The sequence below is a fragment of the Hyposmocoma kahamanoa genome, unplaced genomic scaffold, assembly GCF_003589595.1.
Source record: "Hyposmocoma kahamanoa isolate Upper Pololo Valley unplaced genomic scaffold, ASM358959v1 96124, whole genome shotgun sequence".
Lineage (NCBI taxonomy): Eukaryota > Metazoa > Arthropoda > Insecta > Lepidoptera > Cosmopterigidae > Hyposmocoma > Hyposmocoma kahamanoa.
The window spans coordinates 1-10,927 of NW_020655106.1; the positions used below are offsets into that span (position 1 = coordinate 1).

The window sequence follows — 10,927 nt, forward strand, 5'->3', positions numbered from 1 at the left end:
TATCCGGACATTCGAAATTTCCCAAACAGTCCTATTATTTACGTTGTTACCGATATGTGCGGGTTTAGGGGCTATAGAAGTTGTATAATGACTTTCCATTTGCGTCAATAGTTTGGCGTCCGTCCATCTCGCTATAGTGATTATTCCGTCTCATTTATTTCGTTCGAGACGTAATTATTTGATTCCTACGTCTTTTGCAATTTCTCTTTCAATCGCTTTTTCATGATATTGAAAATATAATTAATTGCTTATGCTAATTCATTATAAACATCATCATCATCATATCAGCCAGAAGACGTCCACTGCTGAACATTGGCCTTCCCCAAAGATTGCATCCAACGTTTACCCGCCGCCCTTACCAGGTCACTCGTCCATTATAAACATAATAATCCCATAATACAATCAACAACAAGCTCAGTTTAACAAAATAGACTTTGATTTGCCGTTATCATGTGTGCCATAGTGTTGAATCTAAATCTACGCTGTAGTGCTGAGTGTACTGTTAGCTGCACGTGCTATTATTAAACTGTAAACAACAATAAAAAACTATGTTGTTATGAAAACGAACAACGTTATTTCTGACATCAATGATTTCTTGTTACTCTTTCAAAGAAATACATAAACGGTACATAAAACCGCCGTCAAAGATGTATTTCCAGACATAAATAATAAATATTAACTTATATGTTTTTCTAACATCTCGAGAAACACTTGTGAAATTTTTCTGTAGTAAATGTAAAGTTTCATTACAGTTTCTATGTTTATTTACGATATGTGTGACATACAAGGAAGCATTGGGTTCGTGCCAATTGTTTCTTTAGTAATTAAAAAGACTACAAAGAGGAAACCGCGATAATGAAATTAAAATTACAGATAAATAGACAAAAGAAACAATGTTTTAAGAATAACCAAATACAAAATGAAACATCTGTTGCAAACAACAGGGAACAGCAAACTTTTAATGTCGGAAGTTGTGAAGAGAATGATATGGTTGAAAAGACACCATTACAATTTACATTGAAACAAATTAAAATTCATTAACTTACGTGCTTTAGTCGGTCGATGTATTGGTTAAAATGAACGATGTGATTTGATCTGGCGACCCTAGTCTGACACACCAGATTTACATCAAGTTGGAGCAAGGACTCCGTCATACGAAATTGCGTCCAAACCGGATGTCACAAAAATAAAGTCACAAGTAAATCATGGATTTATAAATTGGAGCAGCGAAAATCGAACATTTCGGTTTGGAGAAGCAAAAACAAAACGCGTAAAACGCTCTAAGCAAATAGGTCAACGATCGTTAACAATTTAAAAGAAGGAAACTAAAAAAGAAAGAGCACACACACAAAACGAAAACTGTGTCGACTCCAAATGATGGGATAAAGTTGGAGGATGATGATAGAAATAGAGGAGATACTAACCTGATCCAGGCTGTTCAATGTCTGCTTTACACCGCTCAATGAGGTACTCGGCCACGTCGTAGTGGCCGTTCCTGCAAGCGATGACGAGTGGCGTCGCGCCGCCGACTTTCGCACCCACCAACATGTTCAGCTCGTCTGCGGAGCGCCAACTGTGTAGGTACACCTGCAACAAGACACACACAATTTGTTATTATTTGTCATCTTAATAGACTCTAAATATACACGGCCAGGTTTAAAGCCGGGTCAAATCGTGGTAAATAGGTTTACGATAGAATCTGTCTAAAACGAGTTTAGACTAGCGTTACTAATACCATTGTCGCCATGATTGACGAGGGATTGGTATTCAGTGTTAAAATCACAATAAATATCCAATTTGTTTTTCCAAGACGGAGTAAAATGACAGTTCCATGCAAAAAAACGTCGCCAGACTAATTGCAGTCGATAAATATTCTATCATTATCAATTGTATTGTGGTTATGCTTACGCAATAAAATGGCGGACTTGTTTCATTTCTATATAATAAAACGTAAAACTGTTTAATAAAAATAGGTGGATAAGAAGAATAAGATCGTCTATGCACTTTACAAATTAATTGTAAATCCATCCAATGGGCAAACTCTCAAAATACACGAAAAGAAGGCGATAACTCAATTGTTAATCATTAGAGCCTATGCACATGGCGTATTTTAGCGCCGACGACGTTCGTCATCTGCGTGTATACAAGCCACAGACGCGCTATAATTGCGCGTGTCTATTTTTTTTTTTTTTTTTTTTCAAATAGCAGTAGAGGTCCTTGTTAAAGACTTCGTACAGGGAAGTACTGCCACCTTATCTATTTCTGCCGCCAAGCAGTAATGTCAGCATTACTGTGTACCGGTTTTGAGGAGTAAGGGCGCGTTCCCACTATGCCGTGACGACAGATTGTCGTGCAGTTTACAGTGTCGTGGCTTGTATATATAAATGAAGTTGTTCACATATAGCACGACACGATTAACTGTCGTTCACGATTTTTTATCGTTACAACAGTGGCAACAGCTAGAACGACAGTCGTCAGACGATAAAAACACGTCACGATAAAAAAGTGACGACAGATTGTCGCATCTCCTATTGTCGTCACGATCTAGTGGGAACAGCTAGTCACGACAGTGTTCAACGATAAAAAACCATCCACGACAGATAGTCGTGATATGGGAACAGACTAGACACGACAGTCGTCCAACGATAATAAAACGTGATCTTTGTATTAATAATTATAAAATTTCTTTATTATTCTTATTCTTTCATTAAAAAAAAAGAAAGAATAAGAATAATCTATATTCGCCGACTAACTCCGTAAACGTTGTTGGATAACGATATCGTATCCGAATCCGAATAGAACGTTTTAAAACTCGAATGTTCTGAGTAGCTCGGAAGGCGCCCTTCGATTCGAGAACGAATTTAGTAGCAGTAGAGCTCCTTGTGAAAGAGTTCGTCCAGGGATGTACTGCCACCTTATCTATTTCTGCCGCTAAGCTGTAATGTCAGCATTACAGTGTTCCGGTTTTGAAGGGAAGGGGTGAAATTACAGGCACATGGGACTTGTCAACTTACGTCTCAGGATGACGGGCGCAGTGGCAGTATTCCTCAGATCCTTGCGATTTAAAGCTCTGAGTGGCACTGCAACTGTTATGGACAGGCGTATAGCTTACCATCAGGTGCACGACTTGTTCGTCCCGTCACTTGATATTATAAAAAAAAAATTATATCCAGTCAAACGATTCGGTTAAGATATCGAAGAGTTCTGAATCGGGGTCCTGGTCCCGAATGAAAGATTTCATAATGGGTAGGTCATATCTATCAGGTATGTTACCTGTGAAATGGTGTTGGTGCTGCCCCTCAGCCTGCTGAGCAATGAGGCTGTTTTTTTGCGGATAATAGCATTGAAACCATCAACCAACCCGCGCCTCTGCAAACACGGTAGACGCATTGCAAAAGTGGGGCAACCCCATTAAGATTCTAAACCCATTCGTGTTATGATAAATAATTTTGCACAATAAAACAAATAGTCATAACTTTAAAAAAAAAACCACCCTCAAAGGTTTGCGTATCCGTTTCACTGTGTTTTATTTTCGTTAAAATGTAGTTTCCAGTAGTCTATGTGCCAAGTTTTATTGAAGTCGGTTAACGGAAGTCGGTGAATTTCAATAGGTCGGATTCATCCCCTATTTTCTCTTTCCAACAAAAAAGAATTGGGATCACAAATGTCGGAGTAATGGCGGAACATACACACATAAAAAAAACAGACGATTTGTAACCTCCTCCTTTTTTGAAGTCGATTAAAATGGTATATAAATTCAGTTCATGACATCTTAAGAGCTCTCATGCCAAAAAAGTTTTGACGTTGGCTCCGCCCAAATTTGTGAAACAAATATATGCCTGAAGTTCGCGTGACATGCGACAGGAGATGTTGAATTTTGCGCATTAAAAGTACCGAATTCGTTTTAGCGGAATAACTCTAAAACTAAAGGGATTAAAAAAAAATTCGTAGTGACAGTTGTCGATCATGCATAAATATAATTAATTATCTAATTTTTGTCCTAACAACCTGTAGCATTTCGAGGATAAATCGAAAAAATGTGAAAATTAGAGGTCATTTTGTGATTTTTATCTATCGAGGAAACTTTATTGTTTTATGTTTCTGATTAATGTCTATGCTTGAATATATCGTGTAGTTACTCATACAATATTTTATTTTTAACTTTAAAGTGGATATACACCTCTAAAATCGACTCGAAGATTAGGAATTTTTCCTCTGCTCCCTCTTAATGAAGAAAGTAAATGTTAATTTTACTACAGTTTGTTTCAAAAGCTCAATTTTATTTTGTTGTGCAAGTAATATACACTCGGTTGATTTTATTAGTCACGACTAAAATGTGTAAGCAGGTAGTTTTCATTTCATTTGTTACCGTGTTTTGGTCGCTTAGAAAAATAACTTAGTAGTAAACATTACCAAATTATTAAATTACAACTAAATTCATTAAATTATCATATTACTTATATTTAATATTTAGATAATTAAAACTGAATAAAAAAATTGAATTGATTAAAATCTACAGATGTTTAGTAACAAAAGTACTTATTGCTCTAAGAGTCGTATTCTAGAACTCTATTCAATGCTCAAGTCAGGATTGCACTGCCAACACAAGCACTGGAAATGCGCCCCTAATGGCAGGGACTTGAGTATGATATCAAGTGCTTTAAACCATACTCAAATCCTAACTTGAGCATTGAGTAGAGTTCTAGAATACGACCCTTAGTGTTAGTAATGACATGCAAGTGACAAGCGCTGTTTATGTACGGACAGTAGAACCTGTCCGCTATCATGCATAGGATGATGTTGGAGCTGGCCCGTACCCTGCTCATGAATACCGATGCTTGTTTGCGCATGATCGTATAGAAGCAGTCGACCCGAGGCGCTGAAGTACCGGGGCAGTCCATCAACACCCTAAACTACGAATTAAAATATATCAACTAAATTAAATTTATAATTCATGATGAATAACTTGTAGTAAAAATTTAATACATGTTTGAAAAAAAATAATTTCCCAACTTTATTTTTAAGTTAGCGTATAGTCAATGGCTTGGGGTCGCTTTGATGTTTTACATAAGTAACAAAAAAAATGTGCATTCACGAACTTACAATGTATGCTAATAAAGGTACCTATATGCTTAGAATAATAACGCATAGAAACCTAGTCCACACACGCTAAGTGAGGCAAATTGAAGCGCGCCCAATGGGCCTACACGAGCGGGCGAGCCTTCAGTGCTCAAAGTCAACTTGCACCGCGAACAGATCAAGAATTTTAGCTAAAAATGACGAAATGTGCGGTAAATGAGTGTAAAAATACGTCAGACAAACATAAAACAGATACTAACATCACATTCCACAAGGAAGTAACGCGTTTCAACTTGTATTTTTATATAAATATTCACTAAAACCGAAAATTAACCTACTACTCAAACTAGCCTACATGAATTTGATATTTGCCTCACTTGTGACAGTTCGTTTGGTATGAAACTATCATTCTATGCATTATTATTCTAAGCCTACATGATAATTTACTGTTTTTACTTATATTTTAATAGTGATTCAATATTCAGTATTCCACCGAATAGAAAGAAACAGGCCGAATAGTCGTTTCAACCGACTTCAAAAAAAGGAGGAGGTTCTCAATTCGACTGTATTTTTCTACGCGACACCGACGGCATTTATGAACCGATTTTTTATTATTCCACCTCTAGGGGTGGTAAACTAGGGGATGAATCTGGTTTCGCGCACTTTCCGGTAACCGATTTCAATAAAACTTGGCAAATAGGTGTAATTCCACGACCTTTTGAAGGCGGTTTTTTCAGTACTCTGATTATACTGTAATGAAACCATAGCTCTAATTATTCTTATTGTTTGTTTCCAGTGACATTTGACGGCGAGACCATAGAAGGCGCGCCGCCTTTGTGGTGCGCCGCGGCAGCAGGCCACTTGCCCCTCGTGCGACTGCTGATCCGCGCAGGCGCCAACGTCAACTCAACGACGCGCACGCAGTCCACGCCTTTGCGGGCGGCTTGCTTTGATGGGCATTACGACATTGTTAAGTTCCTCGTCGAAAACGGCGCCGGTGAGATGCAGCTCTTGTTATTTTATACATTTTAATAATACTCGTATAGGACGAAGTAAATGGCGACTGTCATGATAATCATGATTGAATTCCCTGTCGCTTCAGAGGATCTCTTAACTGCTCAAACCAAAAAATTTAAGTGTGTTCTGGTTTTTTACATTGACTGAATGATCAACTTAAAATTTGTATTTTAATAAATAAACTTTTCTCGTTGCGTAAGCTTTATCCGGTTTCATTTTAGGTCGATTTTCCTTGTAACTTATCGCCAGACGCGTACTTTTATCAGGTCCATAAACACGTATTTGGTGTGTTCCGATGACACATTAGGCACTTTATTTATTTTACATGCAATACAGTAAATAAAGAATAGAAAATTAATAATAAAATAATATTGTCAAATGGGATTATAACTCGGCCACATAGTACCTATATATATGAGAATATATTATATCATTAAGGACATTTAAAAAATTTACATTCACACTTAAGTTGGAACGGAGGGTAATTTTCAGATTCGTTTTCTCTACCTAATTTTGGTGGAAATTTTTGTTATTTAAGTGTTTAAGTGTATTAGCGTGAAATATTTTAAACATTTTAAAATACTACACTCAGATATTAAATAATATTGCTTGATAATATTCAAGAATATTTACTTAATCAGAAACTCTCTAAATTAAAAGTTTGAGAAAACTAACCTGAAATTACCACGCCTGTCTTCCAATGGGGTAGACATAGGCACGTAAAAAACTTCTCACTTTAATTAAGCTTCTTCACAATTACGTCGATTCACAACTTCTTCTTCATGTGCCATCTCCTACCGGAGGTCGGCCATTGTTATAACCACTTGGGGACCCGTAACTGTGGTACTTATGTTGAATCATTCTGCAAGAGTTTGGAGCCAAATGGTTTTTCTACGGAATTTTCTGCAGCCTTGGGTTTTTCCTTGCAGAATGAGATTCAACTTACTAATTAACATCTTTAATAATCCATCTTTGTCTATTACTTTACAGATATAGAAATTGCAAACCGTCACGGCCACACGTGTCTTATGATAGCGTGCTACAAGGGCCGGATTAGAATTGCAAAGTACCTTTTATCTTTAAACGCAGACGTGAATAGGAAGAGCGTTAAAGGGAACACAGCGTTACACGACTGCGCTGAGAGCGGGTCACTACACATTATGAGGATGTTGCTTGAACACGGAGCTACTATGGATGTCGATTCTTACGGTATGTAGTTTCTTTAATAGTGGATACAACCTCAATCCCGCATAACAGTAAAAATGTTGAATCAATGACTTTAGGAAAAAATATATAGTGTACTTGAGGATATACACTGATGAGTATACGGTGTAGAAAGTAGATTCGTAAAAATTTTCACGATAGGAAAAACATAAACTTACTTCGAAATTATACAAGAAAACCGCTGTATTCAGTTCCAATTCAAATTCAAAATAATCTTTATTTCATAGGTAAGCAATATTACACTTGAAATCGTCACAATGGTTAAACTCTACCGCTCATTCGTAAGGCAGATTCCCCTGAGAAGAATGAGCAAGAAACTCAAGAAGCTCTTTGTAAATAACATTTAACATTTATATTTTAACATTTAACATTTATATATAATAGATACTTAACGTATACCAATGATTGTTTTTATATCAACTGAACTAAATATAACACGTATAGTATATGATATACATTTTTATATTTCATTTTTTATTAAAAATAAGTTCTGAAATAAGCCAGTGTCCTTGACGCTCGACCCGCGCTATTGCTCTGATTCAGTACCGGAAAAGTTAATTCGAGGCAAGGTAATATCGAGTCTTAACGTTTTTTTTACATCTTTAACTCGAAACCGTAGATCCGGAAGGTATCAGGGCTCTTCGTTTGTACAAAAACATATTTTTAAGTAGCAGTAGAGCTCCTTATCCTTCGACCGGGGAAGTCCTGCCACCTTACCTATTTCTGCCGCCAAGCAGTAATGTGAGCATTACCATAATCGAGAAGACCTAAAAAAAAAGTATAAAAAAAACAGGTTTAAATACTAGATGAGTATGTACTTGCATAAGTAAACAATGATGCCATGATATTTTTCTCGAAGAATGGGGATCTAACAATCATTGTGAAACGGACAAATTTTAAATACCAATGTCCTCTATTACAATTAATTTGTTATTTACTCGTCTTTCAGGCATGACACCACTTCTTGCAGCATCAGTGACGGGCCACACGCACATAGTGGAGCATTTAATAAATTTAGAACACGGTCTTGTAACGCGGCAGCAGAGGATCGACGCGTTGGAGCTCCTCGGGGCCACATACGTGGACAAGAGAAGAGACATGGTCGGTGCGCTGGCGCTTTGGAAAAGGGCTATGGATGACAGGTAAAGCTGAATTTAAAAACAAGTTCCATGATCATTTTGTCTCTGATCTAACTGTCCTAAGTGGAATTAGGCAGGTTTTTCAGGGCAATGAGTGTTCGGTTCGAAACGGGGCTCGTACCTCTGAGTAGTTAGTAGCAGTAGAGCTTCTTGTGAAAGAGTTCCAAGGAAGTATTGCCACCTTACCTATTTCTGCCCCCAAGCAGTAATGTCAGCATTACTGTTCCGGCTTGGTAGAGTATGTATGCTGGTGATATTACGGGCACATGGGACTTTTCAACTTATGTCTCAGGGTGACGGGAGCAGTGGGAGTGCCTTTCAGATCTTTGGGATTTAAAGCTCTGAGTGGCACTGCAAGTGTTATGAACAGGCGTGTAGCTTACCATCAGGCGTACGACTTGTTCGTTCCGTCACTGACAGTGGCAGGACTTCCCTGGACGGACTCTTTCGCAAGCTCTACCACTACTAAAAATTCTCATTATATAGAACATCTGTTGAAAAGTCGTGTAGATGTGGGCAAATTGGCAGCAACATCTGAGTTTTGCATTTTTACGCATTTTTGCTCGTCATGATTGTGCAAGAATGCGCGTGCGCAATTCAGACGCGTTATTTTTGTATCCAGTCTTGTGGGGAAACACCGATTATAGAAGTAAGTATTTATGGTACATTTCAGATTTCCAACTGACGGCAGCGAGCCTATACCGAAGCCAAAAGATATACCTCGCATCGAGGCGTACGACTACGCGGTAGAACCGAGTGACGCGCAACAGCTCGACGAGCTGCTCGCGGACCCCGACGCAATGAGAATGCAGGCGCTTGTTATAAGAGAGAGAATCCTAGGTAAGACGTCGACACCATCTGCAACATTTTGATAGCTTTCTTAATACAGTCAAGAGCACTTTGAACTTTGGACTGTTCTTATCGTAAGCGGCATAGAGTTGAATATGATGCTGAATTCACGACTTTAAAACGCTCACATGTAAACTTGGCAATTTGGACATACGATACTTTACGTAGGAGGGGTCGATTTATTCCATAGGTAAAATTATTACACTTTTTTGCTCGTTCACTACTTAAACCTTCCTGAGAAGAACGAGCAAGAAACTCTAGGGATTCCTCTTTTCAAATAAACTTAAATGCATTTTGAATCATATTTGTGTGGAATCTAGACTGACGTTGTTTTTCCATACATCTTTATCTAATACGTAGTTACAATTTTGTAATGTGACTTTTCAATTAAAATACTTTTAATGCAAGGTTTAAACTTAGGAAATTGTAATCTTCGTAAATGCTCCGGAATCTCTAATCACGACTGTTTCATATAACTTTAGCCGTGCTATTGCCTATCCTTATTGTTGTAGTCTTAGAATAATAACGCATAGAAACCTAGTCCGCACACGCTAAGTGAGGCAAATTGAAGCGCTCCCAAAGGGCCTACACGAGCGGGCGGGCCTTCAGTGCTCAAGGTCAACTTGCACCGCGAACAGCTCAAGAATTTTAGCTAAAAATGACGAAATGTGCGGTAAATGAGTGTAAAAATACGTCAGACAAACATAAGATAGATACTAACATCACATTCCACAAGGAAGTAACGCGTTTCAACTTGTATTTTGATATAAATATTCACTAAAACCGAAAATTAACCTACTACTCAAACTAGCTTACATGAATTTGATTTTTGCATCACTTGTGACAGTTCGTTTGATATGCGTATCATTCTATGCGTTATTATTCTAAGGTTGTAGTCGTAAAATGGCAATTTCGACGTACGATATTTGACGAAGGAGTTTGACTTTGACGTCCGACGTTTGATCTTGCACGGTGCGTGCAGGCCCCGCGCACCCCGACACGTCGTACTACGTGCGCTACCGCGGCGCCGTGTACGCCGACGCGGGCCGCTTCTCGCGCTGCCGCCAGCTGTGGCACCACGCGCTGGACATGCAGCGCACCGTGCTGCCGCCGCTGTCGCCGCTCACGCAGTCCTCGCTGTACTCCTTCGCCGAGCTCTTCTCCTACATGCTGGGCGAGCGCGCGCGGCCTCCGCTCAGAGGTACCCGGCCGCAGCCGGATCTTGCCTTAGCTCACTGATTCATAACGCACTCACTCAACTATGTATGCACTGCAGTTAGTAATTGCTAATCGTATCATTCGAATGACAAATTAGTAGACTAGAAATTTTCGTATTCGAATCTGAATGATCATTCATTTAGGAAATGAAACTATTTTTCCGGATTTAAATCGCGTATATTTGTTTTTTCAAACAAACCGACATTTCGGGCCCTATTTTTTCACTATAGTTATTAATAAAATACCTTATTTTTAATTTTACAAAGATAACATTCCAATTTACGCTATATTAAGTTTTTACAAATTATTTTATTGAATGAATTTTTTTATTAAGTTCAATTTATTATTAATTATTAATAGAAATTAGAATAAACTAAAACATATTAATTAGTACTGCAGTC

The 10,927-nt window shown here is 38.1% G+C and overlaps 1 protein-coding gene across 1 annotated transcript; it reads left to right on the forward strand.

Moving 5' to 3' along the window:
• The first annotated feature begins 4,785 nt into the window (after positions 1–4,785).
• On the forward strand, positions 4,786–10,568 carry LOC113238485 (protein fem-1 homolog CG6966). The gene is made up of 6 exons (XM_026475308.1): positions 4,786–4,840; positions 5,876–6,076; positions 7,087–7,305; positions 8,270–8,462; positions 9,133–9,299; positions 10,291–10,568. The coding sequence occupies exons 1-6, from the start codon at positions 4,786–4,788 to the stop codon at positions 10,545–10,547; spliced, it is 1,092 nt and encodes a 363-aa protein (XP_026331093.1). The 3' UTR covers positions 10,548–10,568.
• Positions 10,569–10,927: the final 359 nt, after the last annotated feature.